Source organism: Leopardus geoffroyi, chromosome E1 (assembly GCF_018350155.1).
Source record: "Leopardus geoffroyi isolate Oge1 chromosome E1, O.geoffroyi_Oge1_pat1.0, whole genome shotgun sequence".
Lineage (NCBI taxonomy): Eukaryota > Metazoa > Chordata > Mammalia > Carnivora > Felidae > Leopardus > Leopardus geoffroyi.
The window spans coordinates 23,400,612-23,425,782 of NC_059330.1; the positions used below are offsets into that span (position 1 = coordinate 23,400,612).

General features: G+C 49.1%; 1 protein-coding gene and 1 long non-coding RNA gene across 6 annotated transcripts in view; one reads left to right on the top strand and one right to left on the bottom strand.

Annotated features, from left to right (window-relative positions):
- Positions 1-20,682: 20,682 nt before the first annotated feature.
- On the bottom strand, positions 20,683-22,621 carry LOC123604464. The gene is made up of 2 exons (XR_006715337.1): positions 22,511-22,621; positions 20,683-21,790 (listed from the first exon to the last, which is right to left on the bottom strand). It is a non-coding gene; the product is annotated as an uncharacterized LOC123604464 (long non-coding RNA).
- A 112-nt stretch (positions 22,622-22,733) lies between these two features.
- HNF1B (HNF1 homeobox B) overlaps positions 22,734-25,171 on the top strand; it is a 53,599-nt gene continuing 51,161 nt past the window's right edge. For all 5 annotated transcript variants that reach the window (XM_045490556.1, XM_045490557.1, XM_045490558.1 and 2 more), the window contains exon 1: positions 22,734-23,274. In XM_045490556.1, coding sequence (XP_045346512.1) covers positions 22,931-23,274 — 344 coding nt within the window. In that variant the 5' untranslated portion in view covers positions 22,734-22,930. The remainder of the gene's footprint in view (positions 23,275-25,171) is intronic.

A 25,171-nucleotide genomic window follows, 5' to 3' on the forward strand; every position in this document is an offset into this window, starting at 1 on the left:
TACCAGCAGGACTCAAAAACAACAACAACAACAACCCACAAAAAACCTGACTCAGCCACCAACTTGAGGTTGACAATCGCACACGGATGTTTTGCCCTCTCCTCCACCTTTGAGTAACTCCTCTACCCTGCTAGCTCTCTCGGTTTCATGATGCCTGCTCCTTGTTGAAACCCCAACTTCCCCCCCTGGGGATTGCTAAGTACCCAGGAGGGAATCACGAGTAGGTCTTTCTCAGTAGAGGTGAGAGGATTTGGGAATATGACATCAATATTCAAATGGTGAAGGAGGCAGGGAGAGCACCAAACAAACTCACATGCCAAGGAGAAAACCAGCGGGCTTTTATGGCTCTGTTTATGGGAAGTGCTGTGCTGACCGAAAGGTCAGGAGCTGACGTGTCCAGTGGCACTGGAGCATTGCATGAAATCGCAAAAATAGAATCTTATAAAAATTCATAAGCTCATGAAACACCCACTTGCCTTACAGGTTAGGGGTACGGTGGCCAGGATTTGGGAAGGCCTTGGAAAAAAGGAAGCATCATAGCTGCATCTCGAGCACCAAGCGTGTCCTGGGCAGTGGCCCAGGCCCTTCTTGGTAAAAGAATGTTTGGTAACTAATATGCACAGAGCGTTTCCCATAGACATGCGGTGGGTGAGGCTCCTCTGGTTTTAGCTGATTTAATCCTATGGTGGATACTTTTGGCTTATCTTCTTCACAGAGGAGGGAACTGAGGCTTTAAGAACTTGGAAAAACTTGCCCAGCTGAGATTCAAAGCCAGGGCCGCATGACCCCAAGCCCTGGCCTCTGCAGCCTCTCCGTCAGCCACCCTGCCCCAAGGCGCTTGATCCATTCCTATCAGCGACCCTGTGTGGTACCAAGTACTGCATCCTTTTATATTGAGGACATCGCCTTTCCTCTAGATCACGAGAAACACTGCATGAGACAGAGGCCCCCTCCCTTGGGTGGTCAGATTTGAGTGAAAGTTCACCGGGATTCCTGCCTTGTTAGTAAAAGAAAAAGACAATGTGCCCTGTGATGGAAAGTGTTGCCTTTGGAACAAAATGCCTCCAGGTTTGCATCCTGACTTCCATATTTAGTAACTCGAGTAAGTCACGGAATGTCTGTGAGTCTCAGTTTTCTCACCTGTGAGATGGGGGCCCATTCACAGGTGAGGGAGATAGCAGTCCAGCACAGCGCCTGGCATATAGTGGAAGTATTTTCCCTTTGGTTAAGAATCTGTCCCTTATTAATTCTAGAGGAACTTTGAATGCCCCCTTCTTCAGTAACACTGCTGGGAAAATTGGTCAGTGCCCTCAGTGACAAGGCACTCACTAATCACCTGCAATGCACCTCCGGGCTGCTACTTTTGACCATTGCCTTTCCCCTCACATTGATGCTACCAAGCTTTGCCTGACCCAGCAGTCAGGAGTTCTCTCCCTTTAGACTATCCATTCTCCTCTCTCTTAAGACATTAATCTTTGTTGTGCCTCGTTGTGTATGTTCTTGTTTTGCTTTTCCTTCCAAGCTCTCTCGATGCTACATGCCTCACCTGTCCACACTGCTCTTTACATACCCAGCAGTCTGCACACAGAAACCCCCCCTAGGGCACACTTTGCAAGGGCTCTTCCTCACCTTCTTACCCCCAAGAGTCCGAGCACTGTGCCTGGCATACAGTAGGTGCTCAACGATTGTGTGGTAAGAGGACGAACAAACGAACGATGAGTAGGAGACTGGGTCATCCTACAGATGTTTGCAGGGCATCTGTTGTTGGCTATGGGAGGAGAGTCACAAGATGGAAGGTCCGTGAGGCTCCCGGGGAGTCTGGTGAATTATGGCAGTCTCTCTGTTACATGTTTTATATATTCCTTTAACCCTAAAAGAACCCTTCACATGCAAATGGAAACTTCATTTCACAGACTAACCTGCCTGAAACCATAAGAGACTCTTAAATACAGAGAACAAACTGAGGGTTGATGGGGGAAGGGGTGCAGTGGGGGACAGGGGGAAATGGGTGATGGGCATTGAGGAGGGCACTTGGGATGAGCACCGAGTGTTGTAAGCGATGAATCATGGGCATCTACTCCCAAAGCGAGGAGCACACTGTATACACTGCACGTTAGCTAACTTGACAATAAATTATTTTTTTTTTTAAATGTAAAAAAAAAAAAAAAGGCTAACTTGCCTGGCAACCCAGCTCTCCCTGACTCCAAAGCCAATGTCATATCCTTACACCGGAAAATCATTTAGCATAGCGGTTAAGTGCATAGGCCCCAGGGTCAGACAACCTGGATTCATATCCTGACTTGCCTCTTCCTAGCAGTGGGAATTGTGACAGTTCCTGGGATTCGCCAAGGCTTAGTCTGTAAATATGGATAACAATATTTCCTATGTAAAGAGCTGTTACGATAATTAAATGAGACGGTTTAAGCAATAAACCATGGGCCAAGCACACACAGCAAGTCTTCAGCAGCAGCAGCAGTAGCAGGGTAATCTTAATTTCAATGCACCCAGAAGCCAACGTAGTAATTTGAGGAGGTCAAACGGGCTCGTCAGCTTGATCTACCTCCACATCAAACTGAAAGACTGTCTAGGTGAGTGTAGGAGCGGGAGAGGGGTGGAATTGAAACTCTGCATCTATACGCAGGGGAGTAGGGGTGGCTGCTGGCTCATGCCCTGGGTAACAGAAAAGGACAGCTGCAGTTCCCAGGAATCACCACAAGGTGGCACAGCGATTGTGCTTCCGCAGCGTCAGTGTCTGAGCCCACCCCCTTAGGACAAAATAAGTGGGTTAGGAACTGAGAGTACCCTGGAGAACTCGGGAGACTTCTGGTAAATCAAGGAGAGTTGGCTCCCCAAACTTTAGAGGTGATTTTTGCCCCTGTTTAAGACAGACTTCGGGAAGCAAGGTTAAACACAGGAGGGCAGCAAGGGCCTGGGCAAAGTGGGAGCAGAGCAATAGTGGATGAAGAGTTGTTCTCAGCTTCTTCCACCTGACTGGTAATGTTGTGACAAGGTTTGCTTGTGCCCCTCACTCCCAGCTGGGGTGGAAGCAAACGGGCCACAGGTTATGAACAGTTCCCCTTTCTTTCTCGCTCATCTAGACCCTGTTATGTGAGTTGGAGAACCACTGGTCTGGGCCAGACATGGTGGCCAGAGGATGAGGGGAGTTTAAAAGGTCTTGGAGGGGCACCTGGGTGGCGCAGTCGGTTGGGCGTCCGACTTCAGCCAGGTCACGATCTCGCAGTCCGTGAGTTCGAGCCCCGCGTCAGGCTCTGGGCTGATGGCTCAGAGCCTGGAGTCTGTTTCCGATTCTGTTCTCCCTCTCTCTCTGCCCCTCCCCCGTTCATGCTCTGTCTCTCTCTGTCCCAAAAATGAATAAACGTTGGAAAAAAAAAAAAAAAAGGTCTTGGAGGCATCATGAAGGGAAAGGAAACCACTTACACACAGAGGCCTAGAGTGGGGCAGAAGGCTGAGTGTGGGCAAGACGGACCTGGGTTCAAATTCTGCCGCCACACTATTGCACTGTGACCTTGGGAAGGGAACAATATTAGTACCAACGGGGGGTGGGGGGGTGTTGTGCAGATACGTGAGACAATACCTAGAAAGTGCTTAACACGTGTCTTATTGTAACTACAGTAAGCGTTCAAAGAAAGGCAGCTATCTATCATTACTATTACTATTATATTGACATAATGACGAGGAAAGGCTACTGTTACGTCCACTTCCATCATCCTATCAAGGTTATATGGTCTCACATGGGAACTGTCTTGTATTTTGCTCAACTCGTAACACATGTCACAGAACTGACTTCCCAATGGGAGTAAACGGCCCCTGAGTTTTGGCCCCTGACTCAAAACACGTATGTCCCTTGACTATTACACAATTCTGAATGTGACTCTGGACATAGAGTGGTTGAGTGATCGATCAGTGAACTCACCCATTGGTCAACTGTGAAACCGGTAACCTGAAAGTTTTCTAGCAAGGCAACCCCAACGATCGTTTGCTAAGCACCTGCTGTATGCCTAGAAAACTGGGAGAGTGTTCTTTGAGGAGAATGTCCTGGATGTCCCTTTTTTCTCATGCCACACTATGGCTCTGAGGGAGTCCATGTACTTCTTCCCACTGCTCCCACCTAATTGATCCCACTTCTGGACAGGAACACTGGCATGGAACAGAAGGGACAGTACAAGAAGCTAACTTGGTTCAGTGCATTTAGGCATTTGTTTTTCAAGTTCACAAGGCCATTTCCTCAGGGACCAGATGAAATTGATGTAAAAGTTACTGTGACACTGAAGGAAAGGAAGAACTGAAAGTCCTACTTAAGTCAACCCAAGAGAATCTGAAGGGGCAAAAGTCCATTTTAAATATCTTCTCTGGCCTCCTAAGTCCTCCTCGGCCTCATTGCTCTTTCTGCCTTACTGGTCTCTGTTTCCTCAACTGGAAAATGAGACTATGTGACCAGCAGGTCACAAGGTCATTTGAGGACCCTGAACGTAGCCTCAGGTGGAGGCTCAAGGTGGGAGAGCTCTGGCTCCTTTCCAGTCACCAAGTCCCCATGTGACCCAGAGTCGCTCTCCTCTTGGCACCTCAGCTTCCCCGTGTGCAAATGACCTCTGAGGTCTCTCTAGATGAGCTCTGGGGATCACTCTAACTGGGCCGCTGATGCCACTTCTAAGGTTATTCCCAGATTTGCTGCTCTGTTCTCACCCCTGACTCAACAGCGTTGGGGGCTTGAGTGGTAGATGAGTTTCACTTCTTCTTCCTCTCAATGGCAGGAAAGTTTCGTGATGACATATGTCTCCAGAGACAGTCTGGGACATGTCAGGTAGATGGAGGCAAACATGACTTTCCCTTGATAGGAGGGGTAGGACTGATTGGGTCGCTTGTTGTTCTTGGAAAACCATGACCCTCCTTGTGTGGCTATTTCCTTATTCACAAAATGGGAGCATAAGCTGTGTTTTTAATCAGCCAACATTGCCCCTAAAGAAATTTTGAATGGCAATTACATCATTCAATATCTCAAGCATTGATAAATGACTTCTTTCTTTGCAAATTACAAAAGGGATAGTCTTGCTTCTCCCTCTTTGCTCCTGCCTTCTCTTCAACCCAGAAACACAAGGACTCTTTAGAGGGTACTTATCCTGCGGGGGGTGGGGGGCACTTTTATGGGCTTTCCCCCTTGCCCGGATTCATCCCGGCTTCATTACTGGCTGAAATTTCCCATGTGACCAGGCACACCTGAATAATTAATATTCAATAAGCTGAATGGTTGACCTTCAGCGCCTGGGTGACTCCCCCAAATGAGAATGCTGTACATGAAGGCACTACCTTCTGGAAGAGTCCAGGATGGCACTGGAATAAATGTTCCTTGTTAAGTTCACAGAATGTGGGGTTAGGTCAGAAGCCACCATGACTGCAGCGCAAGCACAAGCCTCTTGGAGAGCTTCTTAGGTAGGAGCTGGGCTCAGGTGAAGAGGCAGTGATAAATGGACCAGACCTCAGGTGACTGTTGGGGGGGGGGGGGAATTATCTGTTCTGCAGATCACAAAAAGATGAGACCCACAGGGCTGAAATTCAAATACCTGTCAAGGGACAGAGATGTTTCATTCATTCATTCACAAAACACCTACTAAGTGCCAGGCATTGCTCTAGACGCTAGAGAAGATGACAAATCGGTAGAGACTTGAGGGAGGTGAAGAGTAAGCCATGCAGGTATCTGGGGAAAGTGTCCCAGGGCAGGGAAACAGTGAGTGCAGAGGCCCTGAGGCAGGAATATGTCTGGTGTGTTCCAGGAACAGCGGGGAGGCTCTGTGGCTGGAGTCCAGTACCTCGTGAGTGAGGTCCTTTTGCTCAGAGCGAGAAGGGTTGCCACTGGGGTCTTTTTCAGGACAAAAGAACATGACGTGACTTTTGATTTGACAAAATCCCTCTGGCTGCTGTGTGGAGAAAAGAGTGTAGGGAGCAAGGACAGCAGCAGAGGGACCGGATTAGACAATGGCCTGGTGAAAGGTGACTCATGCCAAGGTGCCAAGAAGCGGTCAGATTCTGAGCTTATTCTGAAGGAAGATCCCGCAGGATTTGCTGCAGGATTAGATACAGGCAGAAGAGAAAAGGATGAGTTCCTGTTTGAGGCACAAGCAGTGGAAAGGTGGAATTGTCATTCAGAGAATTGGGAGCGACCGCAGGAAAAGCACGGTTGGGGAAGGAAACCAAAGTTGTGTATACACAATAAGATCAGAGACATGTGGCATGCTTGCCCCACCTGGGAGGGTGGGGCCCCAAATCTTACAAAACAAGTCAGCCACAGCAGGCTGCACAAGTAATGTTGTGAGGTGGGGAAAGCCCTGGTTTTTTGAGTCAGAACATCTGGTTTCGAGCCCCACATTTGGCACTCTCTAGCCAAGGGATCTGGGCCACACCACGTATGCACTCTGTGCTCTGATCTACTCATTTCATAATCTGGACATATAGATGTGCTTTGTAAAACGCAAAACATTATCCCCAGGGGTGGAGGTACAAGGAGAGACTGGAACCGACAAGAGCTGGATTTGGAGGCTCTTACTAGAAGAAATCTGATGTTGGGCAAGTTTCGTAATCTTTTAAAGCTTTGGTTTCCTTGTGTGTAAAATGTGGATAACGCTGCCTACCTTACAAGATTGTCACGAGGATTCCTGAGACAAAGTTTTTAAAATATCTAGCAGAGGGCGCAGTCCACTGCCAGCCCGGTCCAGTGACTACACCTAAGAGGTTCGTAATGGACAGATAGGACTGAAGAAAAGGACCTTAGAGATCATTTCACTCCTTTTAAAACTAATACACCAGGGTGCCTGGGTGGCTCAGTCAGTTAAGCATCTGTCTGACGCTTGATTTCGGCTCAGGTCACGATCTCATGGTTCATGAGTCGGAGCCCCAAGTTGGGCTCTGGTCAGTGCAGAGCCTGCTTGGGATTCTGTCTCCCTCTCTCTCTGTCCCTCCCCCACTCATGATCTCTCTCTCTCAAAAATAAATAAATAAATGTTTAAAAATGAATGAATAAATAAATAAGTAAATAAATAAATGAAACTAATAAGCCAGAGCCCAGAGAGGGCTAGTGACTTGCCAAAGTGATCCAACAAGTGAGTAACAGAGCTAGGGCTGGTGGTCAGCATTCCTGATGGGTAGGTCAATGGCTTTCCACCGTACCTCTTTCCACTGTGCCACCAGTGATGATGAAATCAAGGATCTCTTCCTTGACTTGGGCCCTTTTAACTCTCTTCAGTGGGCTCATCCAGTCTGACAAAGATTCTGAGGGCTTCTTGGCAGTATAACAGTACAGAGAGGGGGTTCTTGAATGGTCCTTTGAGCCTCTTGGATTTCTCTGGGGCCCTGCAGTGTTTGCACTGGTCTAGACTTTTTCCACCAAACCTCCCGGCAAATATTTGAGGGCCTCGATACAATGCCACACAAATAACCATATCTAAAGCTCTCCCGCAGGTAAACAGCCTGAAGTCCTTAGTCAGTCGGCAGTGATCAGAGGAAAAACACCAAAACCAAAACCTGGCTCCTCTAAACAGTTTTTAGAAAGTTAATCTCAAAGACCACCCAAAAAGTGATACATTTTTGTTGTGGTTAAAGTCCCAATTGTTTTGTATATCATTCATTGGAAACCCAGAGAGGTGTGTGTGCCTGTGTGTGTGTGTGTGTGTGTGCATGTGTGAGTGTGTGTGTGTGTGTGTGTGTGTGTGTATTTTAAACGCTTTTCTCTGATACAGAAAAAATTCCCTATGGTAGGCAAATGCTGTTTTAAAAAGTAACTTTTAAACTTCAAAAACTGGTAGGAAAGGTTTAGACTTCCTCCCAGAGGAAGGAAAGACTTTAGAATTAGATTCAATGGACAAACTTTTTTGCTTTGGAATTATGAGATGGTTCACATAATAGGTTTCCTGTCAGAAAAAAAAATTGGCAGAGGAGAAAAAAACGGTACTATTTCCTCACATATTAGCAAATCTGGCAGGAGGACTAAAGCAGCTTTGGACAAGGGGATGGGGAGAAAGTCACATGAAATCTCAGGACTAGTGGTTAAAGTTTAGACCAAAGAAGCTAAGGTGGGCCACCACAGGTTAGAAATCACCATCCACCACTCCCAATCTTCAAAGAGTCTTTATACAACCATCCTTACTTCTGCTCTACCTTCAAACCTTGTAAATTGAGAATCATAGTTCTTAAAATCTGTAAAATGTCGATACATTATTTATCTCAGGTAATCATGGGTTAATCAGATCAACGACCCACTGGTAATCAATAAGCCAGTGGTCTGATAGACACAGGGAACAAAAGAACTTTAATGTATCATTACTGACAATAATAACAACTGATATTTATTGAAGACTCACTCTATGACATCACTGTGCATTATCTATTTTTTGATGTTTATTTATTTTTGAAAGAAAGACAGAGTGTGAGCAGGGGAGGAGCAGAGAGAGGAGACACAGAATCCAAAGCAGGTTCCAGGCTCTGAGCTGTCAGCACAGAGCCCGACTTGGGACTCGAACCCACAAACCACAAGATCATGACATGAGCAGAAGTTGGATGCTCAACCGACTGAGCCATCCAGGCATCCCTCACTGTGCATTATCTAATTTAATGTTCACTAAAACTATGAATTTACACTATATTGGATCCATTTTACCCATGTAGAACCTAGTTCCTAACAGGCACCCTATTCCAGTTTAAATACAGGAAAGTTTTTTAGAAATAACTAATAGAATTTCAGAATTATAAAAGATCATATGATCTTAATGTAGTGTCTTATATGTTCATCCTCCTCACTGACACTTGATTGTTGTACTTCATAAGCCATAAAGAGGATCACACTATAAAATATTTGAAACCTTTTTTTCAGTTAACATATTGAGATATATTTATATAAATAAATAAGGATTTAAAAGTATCAACAGCACTTGAGATTAAGGAAACAGGCACTTTCTCATTTTGCTTTAATTTTTTACAAAGAACACAAAAAAAAGCAAATTATTTCCGTTCCTAAAAAACAAAATCAGATTCCAGTACTACATCTGCCTGTGTGGCAGGACATTGACACAAATCCATTGACACAAAAAATCAGTAATAATCATTTACACCTGCTTAGAACTATATGGTTTGCAAAGCACGTTTGCATACAGCTTTACCTTATCTTCGTAGTAATCTTATATGACATGCAATATGATGCCAACTTTCTGGGTGAGAAAACTGAGGTTCAAAGAGTTTATAGGATGCATGACTCAAGGTGAGACAAAACCAAAAGGTAGAAGTTGGACTCAGGTCTCTTGATGCTAAGTGGTTCATATATTCCACTACTATCTTTCTGTGGTTACCTATCCATGTGCCCTGGGTCCTAAGTATTCTCTGGATTCTGCTTGGCCACCTCTTCCTAAAAGTTTACATTATGAGCTTTCACTCTGGGGATCTGCTGTTTTGAAAAGGACATCTGTATATAACAGCTGCTTTTGATCGCTGGAAAGATAAGGATAACACCTTCTTAATCACTTGTTGTCAGATAGCCCCTCTGGGGAAAGATGATCTACACATTGCAAGTATGAGTATAGCACCTTCCAGAAGGTCCTTCTTCCCCTCCCTTGCCGTGGACTTCCCTGAGCCCTGACTGCTCACAGAGCCCAAGTCACCGGGGGGGGACCTTCCAGAGAAGAACAACCACAGTCAGCCCTTAGTGTGTGTTGCCTATGTGCCAAGCATCTGCCACTCCTCTTCTTATTAAGTCCCAACAATGATGGTGTACCCATTTTCACATGAAGAAACTGAGATTCAGGAAAGGAAAGTCACTAGCCCATGGTTGCAGTCAATAAGGGATGGAATGGAAATTCATACCCAGTCATGTGTCCCTGCATGTCATGCTCCTCTTGGCTGCCCTTGAGGAGTGAGTACACAATGGAAAAGGAGGAATCAGAAATCCTGTTTGGGTTTTTTAAAGTATATATCTTGATCATTTTTTTAAATGTTTATTTATTTATTTTGAGAGAGAGCCGGGGAGGGGCAGAGAGAGAGAGGGAGAGAGAGAATCCCAAGCAAGCTCCGTGCTGTCAGCACAGAGCCTAACTCGGGGCTCGTTCAGGTCATGAGATCATGACCTGGGCTGAAATCAAGAGTCGAATGCTTAACCAACTGAGCCACCCAGGCGCCCCTTGATCATTTGTAAATGTACAGTTCAGCCTTATTAAATACATTCACACTCTTGTGCAACCTTGATAGTGTCCATATCCAGAAATTTTTCACCTTGCAACACTGAAACTCTGCACCTGTTAAACTCTAACCCCTCACCCTTCCTCCTCCTTCACCCCACGCAATCATCATTCTACTTTCTGTGCCTATGAATTTGACTGTATTCAGTATATCATATAAGTGGAGTAATATGTATTTGTCTTTTGTGACTGACTTATTTCACTCAGCCAAGGTTCATCCATGTTGTAGCATGTGTCTGTATTTCCTTCCTTTTTAATGGCAAATAACACTCCATTCAAGGTACACACCACGTTTTGCTCACCCATTCATCCACTGATGGACACTTGAGCTCTTTCCACCTTTTGGCTGTTGTGAATAATGCTGCTATGAATATTGGTGGACAATTATCTCTTCGAGACCATGATTTCAATTCTTTCGGGTATGTACCCGGAAGTAGACTTGTTGGATCACATGGTAACATTTATTAGGTTTATAATTTAAAAAATAAAAGTTTTCTTAAGCGAACGCTCGCATAGATTAAAAAATATTTAATACTGAGGCATGGAAGACAATACTGAAAGAAGACGATGGGCTTAAGGGGTCATTGAGGTCACCATGGGCTCCAGGAGCACCTGTTGGGCTGTGTGATGACTGAGGGCAGGGGCCAACCTTGGAGCTTTATACTTCAGTCTACCCCATGCCCAACACCATGCCTGTTTTCTTGCAGGTGCACAGTATACATGGACTGAAGGAATGATTTCACCAGAACATCTAGGAAAGTGACAGATTTTCCCAAAGGTAACAAAAGGACTGCATGGAAGCAGTGCCCCAGTGACAACAGAGGACAGGACTTTATTGCTGGGTGACCTTGGGCACTTAACTTCTTGGGCCTTTGTCTCCTGTTACATGAAGACACTACCACTTGGTCTCATCATCGCAGGATTACTGTGAAAATTCACCATTCGTTTTTTCAACAAATATTGTATGCCTCCTGGCCCCGGGCTAGATCAAATTCTAAACAAGCATTCAATGAGCATTGCTTGAGTTTTCATTTTGTACCATTTTGCGCAGTATTTTTGTATTCTTTGGTTAGTTCTACACTGAAGTGACTGGTGTCGTTCCTTTGCCTTTAAAGCAAGGCTCTAAAAAGAAAGTGCTCAGGGCTTTCTGAGGGCTTCAAACATGACTTTCTTCTGTTAGCTCTATAAACCAGAAGATTGTCTCCCATGTCCTGCAGGAGAGAAGCCCTGGGTCAGGCGCTTCTGGGAAACTGCATTCCTCTGCTCTCTGAAGAACCCATCGGCTCGCCTAAGCCATAATGGGCATCTCCAGCTGCAAGGAGAAATTAATGAGGTGTGCGGGACAGTGATGGGAAAAGGTCAGCCTCTCCATCACTCCTGACACCGCTGCTAAGTGAAGGCCACGGAAGGGAGCTAGCTATAGGATAAGAGAGAAGGACCAGAAAACAATATCCACTTCATTAGCTGGTGATTCCGAATGTGTGGAGAGAGGCCAAGGTCCAGCCTACGAACTGTGACGGGACATTCTTACAACACGATGAGGTCTGGGCAAAGGCCAGCCCGAGAGCGTCCTCACTGCCTCTATCCAGTGGCATCCTGGGGACATTTTCCCTTTACCCTTTGCCTGCCTGCCTCCCCCACAACTTCCTACCTTTCTTTTCTTTTCTTTTTTCTTTTTCTTTTTCCTTTTTCTCTTTCTTTCTTCCTCTTTCTCTCCCTTTCTGTCTCTCCCTTTTACCTTTCTTCCTTTCCTTTTAAAATTGTATTAATCTGACCTCTTTTTCTCATTATCCTCCTTTTCTTCCTTTGATCCTTTCTCTCAACCTATGCCTCCAATCAATTTCCCCTTTTTTCCAACTCTTAAAAAATTCCTGAGAGGCAGGTATCTGGTGGCATGTAGGAAGGTTTTCACTTCTAAAATAAAATAAAATGTAGCACTTTCGTGCATTAGAACAGGGGTCCCAAAGCAGAGCTCACAAGGTGATACATTGCAGGGACAGGATGAAAACGTGAGGTTTTATTTTCATGTTTGTGTGAATTCTGTGGCCGTTTTTAATATTCCTGCTTGCTTTATAATGAGCACAAAGTATTAGCCCAGTTGCACACATAGTAAGTGTATTGATTACTTAATACAGATAATCGGATTGAGGTGCTTGAACATTTTTATTTTAACTGAGAGGAATAATTGGGAAAACCATTTACAGATTACTGCTTTAAAGAAAAACCCCTTAAAAACTAATAGTTCAGGGGCACCTAGGTGGCTCAGTCAGGTAAGCATCCAACTTGATTTCGGCTCAGGGCATGATCTCATGGTTTGTGGGTTCAAGCTCCACACTGTCGGTGTGGAACCTGCTTGGGATTCTCTCTCTCTCTCTCTCTCTCTCTCTCTCTCCCCACCCCCCGCCCTTCCTGTGCTCTCTCTCTCAAAAAAAAAAAAAAAAAAACATAAACTTAAAAAAAAAAAAACTAACACCTCATTCAACCATTCAACCCATTCCTATTAACAGTCAGTGCCTTTGACTACACTCAGAGGGGATTTCTGGGCTCCCAGGGCCCCAAGCTGAGGGGATACTACAGGCTGAGAAACTACACCGAGCTTGATTTTCAGTTCTGTCACTGGAAAGCCTTCCCTGGGAAGACCCCTCAGTACCTCGTGTCTCCCATATGCTCCTTCACTTGGCTGCCCTTTGACCTCTCTCCAGAGCTTGCCATCCTCCGACCTGCTGTGGCTCCGCTCGCTCACCGGTTCTGTGGTGGGTCCCCCCACTCTTGTGGAGTGAAAGCTCTGTGAGGCCAGGCCTTCCTCGGCTTTCCTCCCTGCTGCCCCTCCCCCCCCCCCCGGTATGAGAACTGTGCCCCCCACACATAGGCACTCAGCGAGCACACAAAGTGCCGCCAATGGGACCAAACAGGGCTTGAGGGCATTCCCTTAGAAATGGGGTCATGGATCTTCTCTCTCCTCTGTTTTATCATTAGTCTTCTGAAGGCTAATTTCACAGCAACTGTGATGCTTAATTTCACTGAGTTAGAACTGGCCAGACTGAACTCCTTGAGGGTAGGAGCTCTGCCTCTAAGGTCTCCAAGCTCCCAGCATTTCACGTAGCGTAAATGCTTGATGGCTGTTTGTTGAATGAATAAGTGAATGTCGTCTGGGCCTTGGACATGCAGAAAGGTGGCATCAGCACAGAGAGAAAGTGGTTTGCCAGCAAGCACCTTACAGACTGCCGGCAGGGCAGGGCTCGTTCTCAGGACCACAGACCAACACAGAAGATTTAGAAAGTTTCTTTCCTGTGGCTTTAGATATTTACAATCCACTTAGAGGAGATAAAACAGAATCATGTAGTGTCTCCGAAAAGCTCAGAGTGGTTTCACGTTTCCCACAACCACAAAATGACAGGTTTAAGGAAGAGAGGGTAAATTCGTAGGCCCCGCTGGTCAGTCCAGTCCGTGAGTGCTGAGAACCTACTATGTGCTGGTGCTGCCGTAGGATCTGGCAACGCAAAGATGAATAAAACTGCAACCCTGCCTTTGAGGACCCCCCAGGCTAGACAGCTGGCGAGGTCATTTCAACCATGTGGGCAAAGAGCAGAGGGACAGATAAGTGCAGAAGATACTGGAAGCAGAAAGGAGGAGCGGATAACCCAGGGGTTCTCAACCTCGGCACTGTTGACATTTGGACCAGATAATTCTTTGTTTGGGGGGCTGTCCTGTGCGTTGCAGGGTGTTTAAGCAGAATCCCTGGCCTCTACCTGCCAGGTGCCGTAGCAACCCCTAGCTAGGACAATAAAAAATGTCTCTAGACTACAGAAGTCGTGGGGCCCAGTGCAACATGAAAACATGGGACCCTTTATTCAGAAAGCAGGGAAAACGAGTGTTATTGAAGATCCTGAAATATAAAGATTTTTCAATTCTTCAGTGATCTCTCTCTCTCTCCCTCTGCCCTCCCTCCCTCCGTCCCCTCCCCACACACTTTTTCTCTCCTCCCTCCCTCCCCCCCTGTTTTTATTTGCTACTTCATGTCTCATTCCCTGGGGAATGGGGACACGCTACTGGGGTTAGTGCAAGCCCCCATAGGTGTCTGGGGACTACTCTGTGACTCAGTGTGCAAATGTGCACTCTGTCACCAGCTGCCAGTTTCCCTCCTGACCCATCAGCTGCCCAGGTTGCAGTGCCCCATCTGTGGGCATGGAAATCAAGCCATGCATGTACCCTTTCCACCACTGCTCCTGTGACACAGACAGGCAACCCCCAGAGGTATTACAAGGATGTGGTTTGGTGAAGGCCTTACACAGCCGCCCGCCTCATGCTCCGTGGCATTGCCAGCTTGTGTCAGGGATGCTCCACCCTGAGATACCACACGGCCAGAGCAGCCTATCCCAGTCTCCCCGTGCCCACAGTCAGGTCCCCTAAAGGCACAGAGGGAGGCAATGGCTGCCGGGTGAGCGTGGGGAGACAGGTCTGGCAGGGCTAGGGACACCAGGTTGTGCAGGAGCTGGACCTGAAATTCCATCCCAGAAAGTCAGGGAGGCGACAGGAGATGATTCCGGTGAGCTGAGGCTCCAAACCCCTGGGGCCAGCTCTGTCATCCCACCAGTCTTCACTTACAAAATAGAAACTCAAAGGTAAAATTATTAAGAATTTCGGGACAGGGAATACAGTGCGTTAAACCCCAAGCACATCCAGGAACACCCTGCCAGACAGCGCCAGATCTGCCCTAGGGGCCCAAACCAGCCTCGGCTGAGAACCACTAAACTCATTCCAGGCTTTGCTGGGGTTTCCTAAGGGAGTGAGCCGTCAGCGGATCCCAGAAGGCCGTGGGGGGCCAGGAATCGCTAGAAGGAACAGAACTCATCAGGACAGTTTGCTGTGGCGCATGAATTTTAAAGCCTTTGCTCAGCCCTTCTTTCTGCCTGAAACAGTCTCTGACTTCTTGTTAAAATCCTACTTACCCTTCCAGGGCTCTGAGCCCCTACAACACTTTGCTGGCTCCCCTATGATTATTAGCATTTGTTTCTATGATTAATTGTGACAGGTGGTTTATGTATTTATCTTTCCTGCCAAATTCTACGCTGTTTTCTTTTTTTATAGGTGAAGAAACCGAGGTTCAGAGCGGCCCCTCGCCCAACGTCACACCTAGGAAGTGGAAGAGGCAAATTTCAAACTCAGATCAGCCTGACTCCAAGCCCCATGCTGATCCCCTATTGTATCTTCCTCTTGGCTACAGATGTTAGAAGCCAGACAGCGCTATTTTGATTTCTAACTTGGTATGATCAGTAACCGGCTTTCTGAACCTCAAGCACTCTGAGCATCAGCTGAGAAAACTAAAAGTAGGAGTAATAATACTGTCTCATGGGGCTGTTAGTAGGAGTAAGTGAGATGTCTTATGTAAAACAGTCAGCACAGGGCTTCTTATAAAGCCGTTCCATTCTAACTAGAAATAGAAGTGTTTACATGTCTCTATGTCCCACTATATGAATCGAATCTTGCCCGTCTCAGTAGCCGGACACCTACCGCAGCACCTGGCACGTAATGGGTGCCCAGTAAATGTTTGCTACACTGAGTCAGCAACCCTGTAATGCTCTTTACCCCCAGGCCTGGGAGCAGGGACTGTGTCTAGTCACAAGAGCATTGAAGGACACCATCCCCTCAGCGTGGGGTCCCGTGGTCACTGTCATGCCCAAGGTGCATGCGGTGGACAGCACTCCTGCCCAGACACAGCAGGCAGAGCGAGCACAGGGGCCACCAAGGGGAGGGGGGCGGAGAGGAGACAGGTGGGGGAGGCACAGGGTAAAGCAAGTGCCTGGCAGGTCCCGCCTCATAGACTGGACCCAGTGTCTTTCCCAGCACTCGTGCAGCTTTTCAGGAGTGGAGATGGGAGTTTCTGGGCGTGTCTTATTCTTAGGTCTTGTACGTGGGCCGCACTTTGTGCTACCTTGTCGTTACACAGACACAGTGTTGTGAAGAAAACGCTGGCTTCTAGATTCAGAAGACTTGGGTCAAGAGATGGTGGGTCTGCCACCTTCAGGGGGTCGGTCGGTTTTCCTCTCGGAGCCTCGGCTTCCTCATCTGTGAAACGGGAATGGTAATGCCTGCCTTGCCTTCTTTACGGGGCTGTTTTGAGGATCAAAGGAAAGGAGAGAGCTCTTTGCACACCACTAAACCCTGTTCAAGTATTACAGTTCTTTATGTGGCAGATATCTCCTTGGACAGGAAAGACTGATCTGTCTCTCACACACCTGATCACAAGATGTCTCTCTGTGCCGAGACCATTCGGGGTGCTCCTACGTGCTCCCCCCTCGGTTTGGGTGGGTAGAGGGTTGGAAGTTGCCAGGAAGGGCCAGAAAAGAGGCACTGAGAATGCGGGATTAGAAGGTCCGTCATTCAGATCCCAGGTTCCTCTCTTTAACCACGTGTGGGTCTCTGGGCCAATCCTTCTCTCTCAGAGGTTCCATTTGCTCATCAATAAAGTGGGGTTGATACCACCTATCTCGTAAGTTCATGAGGAGAAGGGGAGAATATAGCAAGGGCACCTCACTAGCACTTATTTGAATATTAATCTGGAAACAGATTCCAAGGGATTTTAGTAAAGACTAGCGCTCTTCTTTTTTTTCCTAAATACCATACTCGAGCCCCCATCGTCCAGTAAACACTTATGGAGTACCTGCTGTGTGCTGGGCCCACTGCCAATCACTCTTCATGGCTGTGCTAGGAGGAGGAATAGATTATTGCTCTGGAATGAAGGCTCTCTGTGCGAGGTGTAGTATTTATTAGTTTAATATCGTACTAGGTTGCTAGTTTTTAATTTAATCTTTTACAAGCTACTGGGAACACCCTATCTCTAAAAATGACCCAGGAGAAGGATGTGGGTTGTTGAATCGAAATGAGAGAAATCTCTGCTACCCCTAGGAGTTTCCCTGGCAAAGATCATCTGATAGCAGCATGTTTAGGAAATAGAAGCACAGAGTGGGAAGGGGTTTCTAGAAAGAAAGCTGAGGCCTGGGGTTGGTGGGATTTGAGATTTTCCTGTATTCATTCGTTATTAGCTCACAGCTCTCCCGTCAAAGGACTTCACACATAGCAGACGCTTGTTAGTATTTGTCAGTAAACTCAATCCAGAAGCTCTCCATTTAGAGGAGAGGCAGTGGGGGAGACGGGGAGGGAGGGAGGGAGTCCCTGAGCCACGTCCTGTGATTGAGGAAGCAACTTGGTTGTAGGTAAGCCCTACTCTGGCCAGCCCGCATAACAAGATGTTTTCCTGTGTTATCGAATTTAATTCTTCTATTAACCCTATAAGGGATAAATTCCATTATTATCATCATCTACATGTGGTGATGATATATACAAAGACTCAAAGAAATTAAGTAACTTGCACAAAGCCATAGCCATACCCACCCCCACCCCACCCCCCCAGAAGCAGCTGGTTTGTTTGGCTCCAATGCTAGGATTTCTCTAGTGCAATATTCTGTATCTCTTGGGAAAGGCATTTCTCCTTCCTATATCCGCTTCCCCAACCTGAAAATAGACTGTGATATGGGATGACTACAAGATCTCTTCATATCCCTGGATTTCTACCCGTGTAAATGCTTTACCCAAGGGTTGAGAAACTGTGGCCCATAGGCCAATTCCAGCCAGCCAGTTGTTTTTATAAATAGTTTCATCAGAACACAGCCACACAGGGGCACCTGGGTGGCTCAGTCTGTTGAGCATCTGACTTAGGCTCAGGTCATGATCTCATGGTTCATAGGTTCGAGCCCCATGTCAGGCTCTGTGCCGACAGCTCAGAGCCTGGATCCTGCTTCGGATTCTGTGTCTCCCTTTCTCTCTGCCCCTCCCCGCTTGCACTCTGTCTCTCAAAAATAAACATTAAACTACAACTTAATTGCTGACAATTTGGGAAATTGAGCAGTACACATAAAGCAACAAAAATCTTCCTTAGTGGCGGCATCCAGAGATGATCTCTTGTTCCTTTGTTCAACAGCTATTTTATTGAGCATGTGCTATGTATCAGGCATCTCTCCAGGCATTGAAGAGGAGGACCTGAGACAGTCCCTGCCCTCATGGAGTCTCCTGTCTATGGTGTACTTTTTCGAGAGCTGCTCGAAAGCCCTGTGGCCGGCATTACACAGAAGTCCAGTCTGAGCTCTTAAGCCATCTGCCCAAAGGCCTGGAAACAGACAGCCTGGTAATATGGAACCATTTAGAAATGTCAAATCACAGAAGATTTATTTTTCAGAGAGCAGAATCAGAGGCTCAGAGAAGGATGCTCACCAAAGCCCTTGGGAAGGTGAAAGAGTCCTCCAGAAAGGAGTATTGTATCCAGAGCTGGAACCTCAGACTCTAACCCTGCAGTGCAGAAAGTTCTCTAGGCTACGGACAGTGCTAATAGTAAGACCCTCCCCTGCTTCGGAGCAGGATAGAACAGTATTTATGTTTTACTCTAGAGAAGATTTCGTTTTGATGCCTTCTAGGGACTGCCAAATCAATGGGAGAGGCTTGGAGAGTGGAGTGGCAGGAGGTAGAGGACCAGGCTCTCTCTGCTATAAGCAAAGGAGGGTAGCCATGGAAAGTAGTGGGAAGACGGTGTGCCCAAGAGCAGAAAAGGAAAATCACTTATGCTATGAAGTCACAGGAGAGTTGAATCCACTGGAACTACGTTTGCCATCCTGTGAAATTTCCAACATGGTGCTCCAAAGGCCTTCATCCAGTAATGAGCCAATTGAATTTTAAATGACCTTACACCAAGGCCTGCACTTCCTATAGCAAATCTTGTGATTTAACCTGCAGGTGCATTTTTTGAGTAGAAGAACTTAGTATGATCTCTTTAAATACAGTGACTATTAAAAAAAATAAGCTAGGAATGAACGATATCAAAGAGATCAGCTGCCTCACTTGTTTGCATGTTTGTTTGTTTTTTTAATTTTTTTTTTCAATGTTTATTTATTTTTGGGACAGAGAGAGACAGAGCATGAACGGGGTAGGGGCAGAGAGAGAGGGAGACACAGAATCGGAAACAGGCTCCAGGCTCTGAGCCATCAGCCCAGAGCCTGACGCGGGGCTTGAACTCCCGGACCGCGAGATCGTGACCTGGCTGAAGTCGGACGCTTAACCGACTGCGCCACCCAGGCGCCCCTGTTTGCATGTTTTCATGACCTATATCTCTGCTTCTTTCTCAACGTGTGGGAGCCGGTCATCCTCTGGGAACTCACGATTACTAACTCATTTAACCCTCACACAAAAACCCAGTAGGGCATATTATTATCATTTTTCACATAAGGAATCTGAGGGTCAGAGTGATGATGCACTACGCCGAAGTCACACCGCTGGTTAAGCAGATCTGAGACCCAAACTGAGGTCTGTTTGATTTCAACATCTACCCTCTATTTCTCTGCTGTGGATCCTTCACTTCTGCTGTTTCAACTTCCCATCTCCCAAAGCAGTAAAAACTGGAGACTTTCCTCTTTTAACCCTGCTCAAAAGTCCTGAGCCCCAATCCCAGCCCCTCATTTACTCCAAGAGCTGCAAGCCACCTCCTTTAAAGTGTCTTATGGGGGCGCCTGGGTGGCTCAGTCGGTTGAGCGTCCGACTTCGGCTCAGGTCACCATCTCACGGACCGTGAGTTCGAGCCCCGCGTCGGGCTCTGGGCTGATGGCTCAGGCCTGGAGCCTGTTTCCGATTCTGTGTCTCCCTCTCTCTCTGCCCCTCCCCCCATTCATGCTCTGTCTCTGTCTCAAAAGTAAAATAAACGTTAAAAAATTTTTTTTAAAATAAAGTGTCTTATGGTTTATTTTCCCACCTTTAAAAGGAGGCTACTACATCAGTTCATCACCATTGTATCCCGTGTGAAGCATAAGTACAAAGTATTTCAACTGTACTCTTGTTTCCCCTATTTGGGGGAAGTTTCACCAAAGGGTTTTAAGAGATAACTCATTGAATTAGCATTTATGACCCACATCCTGAAGAACTGTCTGGAGATCATTACACTTGTCCTTTTAAATGTCCATATGAAGAGGTAGGTATTGGGTCTGCTCACAGAGCTATAGTTGCTGTTACTTACTGAGCACCCATATTACACCAGGTATTGTATCCAAGGTAGGAATGCGCAGGAGGATTACAGGAAGTTGCTGGACATGAAGAGTCAGGTTGACTGAAAGGCATACCTGGACACTCATAGGAAGTTTCCCTCTGAAAGTGAAACTTCCCCTACATTCACATCATTGGCCTGGGGTAGAGGGGAAAGAATGGGTTTGCTACCACCTGAATTTTGAGAGATAAGAAAACTTGAGTCAGACTGGACACATGGTAGTTAGAACTACAAATCAAAGCTTTGTTGTTAAAAGGGAAGTGATTGCTGGTTTTTTAATGGGTTTTCCCAGCCGAACACAGAAACTGATCTTCAATTACACTTGACTGCTTCTATCATGATAGCAAGTGAGACACAGAGAAAAAGAGATTGTTCTCCAGGGACATTTACTCTGAACACTTCATTATCCTGGCTGAGGGGATCTCGGTAGGCAGAGAATGTTCTCCCATTGGGCCGAATTGTGAGGGGCAAGGACCTGCCATATGTCACAACAAACTAAAAGACAATAGGGTGAAATGAAGGACCCTCATTTCCATGAACTTATTAACCCTTTCTCAAGGGAAGAGCCTGAGACAGTGTAAACTTCCCGGAAGGCTCCATACACTCCATGCACACAATCACCCCCTTCCTTCTGGCTCCCGGCACGTGTCCCAGGCATCCCCAGCAGACCCCGTGTTTGAGAGGCAGTCTCACTCTTAGCAGTCAAACTTGGATCAGTCGCCCCTAGAGCTTCAGCTCTAGCACACCTAAGAGATTTGATCCAGAATGAAGCAGATGAGAGCCGCTGATCCTTCCCCTTGCTGAAATTCCACATTTCCCAGAACTAGTCCCAACTTCCTCCTGCCTTTTAAAGGTGGGAATGGTAGGAGATTTTGATTAGAAGCTCCTTTGCAAATTCCCTGCTGATTCTGAATTTTTGTCCCTAATCTCCCAGTCCCTCCAACCCCAGTGCTGGATCTGCCGGATTCTGAGAATACTAAGCCCCCAAAGGGGTTAGATTTTCCTACTGGGAACTGGCTTCCTCCCCTTTCCAGGCTGAAAAGTGTGAACACCAATTATTAGACCAAGGGGTTCACAGGTGGTCTCATTCAATGTATGCACCACCCCTCCCCCTGCACTGTCCGCTGCAGTATTTCTCGGATGAGGAACTGAGGCTTAGAGAGGGTCAGGGGGTGTCCTCTGCCTATGGGTCTGTGAACGGTGGATCCTAAAAAGCCCCTTGCCCTGTTCTTCTGCAGGTCAGAACCAGCCTGCACGTCCAGGTGCGCCGCAGGCCTCCTTCCTTTCCCCCTTCGGCGCCCTGGGGAGATGCAGGTGAAACTCCCATAAAGCTGAACAGTTCCGGTTTCTTTCCTGACCGGACCCAGGTGGAAAAAAACTTCATTCCCTCAGCGGCTTGGTGGGCGTCTGCTCCCACCAGTGCTGCGGTGACCTCGCGGCCGCTGAGCGCCACCCTGGGAACTGCTGTGTCCTGGAGCTGCGAATAAACCAGCAGGCAGTGGCCTCGGGTACCCCCGGCTCCAACCGTCCGCGCAGCTAGCTGCTGGCCACGCGTTGCTTTCGCGGCTAGGAAGAAGGCCCGGCGATTCTAGTTTTGCCCGGAAAGCGGAGGCGTTTTGATATTCCGGGTTTAAACAGGAAAGCATGGCCCAGGCGGCCAGCTCCCGCGAGGCTTGGGCCGCCTAGGTGCAGCCTGGCTGCTTGCGGGGCTCACCTTTGGCTACTCCCCTGACCAGAAATTAGTGGGCGCCTCCTCCCAAGGGTTCTTCGGGCCTCCTTCCCGCTCGCCTACGCTCTCCGGGCCAGCAGTTCTGCAGATCCAAACCTCCAGACTCGTGTGTTAAGGGCCTGGGGTCTGCAAAACGGTAGGAAGGGTAGAGCTAAATGGGGTCGCGGCGATCCGCACTCACCCCGCCTGACACCCCCACTTCCCCCGGGTCTCCGCGTCCATTCCCAAGGAGTCAGTTTCTCCTCTCCAGGCTGGCTCTCCCTGCCGGCCACCTGCGTCCGTTGGGATGCCTCCGAAGGTCTCTACTCTTTGCATCCTCTTCCATCTCCTTCCAAGAGCACCCTAACTTCTTCCAGCTCTCATCTGAACCCCCAAAGGGCAGTTTCTTCTCTCCAGACTAAAACTGGACCCGCAGCGGGTGGAAAAGCCCCAAAGCCTCCCACACTACGCTGCAAGCTACTTGCTTACCAAGTCCAAAGGTCAGCTAAAGTTTGGCTGATAAACAGAACCAGTACAAGAAGGTCTTCAGCCCCCCAGCGTGAGTACAATGGACCCTGGCAAGCCCTGCTCCCGGCCCGGGTCTCCAGCTCTCCACGTCTGCTCCTCAGGCACTCCCTCTCTCGCTTTTCCCCCCTCCCCACGACCATTTGCATCTTGCCGAAAGCCGGGCCCTCCCCACTAATTTGCATATCTTATATGGCCTAATGGTGGCGATCATGGCAAGTTAGAAGTTTTCTGACTCCTCTCGGAGGAGACTCCGGGACCCCGGGGAGTAACAGGTGTCTGAAGGGTGGGGGGGCTCCTGGACTTGGGGTTCGCTTGTGAAACTCCCCTCCACCCTCCTCTCGCGCCCACCCCCTCACCCCCTTCTTTTTCTGTCCTTGGAAAATGGTGTCCAAGCTCACGTCGCTCCAGCAAGAACTCCTGAGCGCCCTGCTGAGCTCCGGGGTCACCAAGGAGGTGCTGGTCCAGGCCTTAGAGGAGTTGCTGCCATCCCCGAGTTTCGGGGTGAAGCTGGAGACGCTGCCCCTGTCCCCCGGGAGTGGGGCCGACCCGGACACCAAGCCTGTCTTCCATACTCTCACGAACGGCCACGCCAAGGGCCGCCTGTCTGGGGACGAGGGTTCCGAGGACGGGGACGACTATGACACCCCTCCCATCCTCAAGGAGCTGCAGGCGCTCAACACCGAGGAGGCGGCCGAGCAACGGGCAGAGGTGGACCGGATGCTCAGGTAGGCGCGGACCGAGGTGGAGCCCCTAGAGCCCGGGCCTTGTGCCTGAGCTCCGCTGCTTCAGACCCCTCTCGCCAAGTCCGTTTCCCACCAAGGAAGTCCCCCGGGGGGCGCTCCGCTTCTCTCCCGACACCTGGACCCCTCCCAGTACCTCAGTCGGAGGGCCCTGAATCCCGAGCTCCCTCTCCCCCTGCCCAGGCCAGCGCCCCGGACCGCGGGGTCCTCCCGGCCTGGGAGAACCGCAGCGGCGGAGCCCTTTGCGGGAGGATTGCGCGCGCTACTGAAGGTGCGGGTGGTTGCAGTGAGACGGTGACCACTTCTCAGGAGCAGAGACTCGGGCCGCACAAATCCCGGGCCGAGCATTTCTCCCGGGCCAGCCTCCTACCCGGTCCCGGGAAACGCAGGCCGGCCTCGGGCGCAGCGTCCTGCTGTTCTTTGCAGAGGGCCTGGGGGCACCCGGGGCCGGGACTCGGGGGGTCAGTTCTCTGGAGGGCACTCCCATCTGCAGCGCCCATGCAAGGCCCCAGGATTATCCGGAATCCTCAAAGCCGGTTCAGATTTGCAAAAGGAAATGTTTGCGTGTCGCAGGGCCCAGCCTGACCCGCACGGGGCAAAAGAAGCACATATCTAAGCAAGCGCGGGGGGCGGGGGGGGGGGCGGCAAATGCGGCTAAGACCACATTCGCCGAGGATTTGGTCGCCTACTGAGAAAGAAGGGCGTTTCCAGATCTCGCCCCCGACATCCCGGCGTCCTGGGGAATTCAGGCAGGCTGGCGGGTCCGGGATCCTTTGCAGGGCCTCTCCGACCGGCCGAGGGCTTTGACAGCTGGTTACTAATTATCCAAGGAGCCCAGCGGTACCCTTAGACCGCACGTCTCTCTCGGCCGCTTGGCTTGAGGACCGAGCCCCTCGCGTGGCCTCGGACACTTGAGCGCCGCAGTTTCAAGGCAGGGGCCAGGACCGAAGTTGCGCTCTGATTCAGGCAGCCTCGGTCGCACGGCCGCAGCAGCAGTTTGGAGTGGGATGTGACCTTGCATTTGAATGTGCGATCTGAGGGCCCAGCGGCTTAGTCTCTAGCAAAGACAATGGGGGGATTTCTAGCCCCCCCCCCAAAGTATTTGGCCATTCGTAGGTTTGGGGTTCCTGCCTCGCAGTTTCCACGAGCGGCGGCGGTTTCTCCCGCGCCGGGGTTCGGGCGCAGGAAGGCGAGGGGTCGGAAGAGAAGCAGCCAGGGCTCCGGGGCGACCGGGAGGTCTAACCGAGCTCCCGCCGCCTGCCACGGGGAGCCAGCGGGGCCCAGGCCCATCCACCTGGCTGCAAGCGGCCGCTTGTAGCGGGGCTCTGGGAAGATTTGGGCAGCGCGAGGCGACCCAGGGCCCCCTCCGCACCCAGCCCCGCGCTGGGCTGGACGCAGCAGAGATGTAACATAAACGGCAGCACGTGGAGTTAGGGTGTTATTAATTTATTTCTATAAATCATCAACAGAAAGATACACAAAGAGTCGTGATTAGGTTGAAAAGAGAGGCGGGTTATTCATTGGTGAAGTTGTAAAGGCGGCTTAGAGGGGGAAGGAAATCCAAACGCCGACGCGGGTCGGCTAGCCGCTGCCCTCGCGCACGCCGGGCGCTGCGGGGCGCTCCCAGCCAAGCCCCCGGCGCCGGACCTCGACTGCCCCGGGTCGCGCGCACCTGCAGGCCCTGCCCGGGCCTCAGCCCCGTGCCCTCCGCCCAGTTCCTGGCTCCAGCGAGGCGGGGAGGAAGGCGAGGGGCCGAGCCCCTCACCCCGGTATAAACGCTGGACAGACCCAAGTTCCCCCCCCCCCTTTCCCCGGCGGGCGCCGCCTTCCCTCCCCCCACCTTCGGGAGTGCTCAGACTTTATTAAAGTAATTTTTCAAGAA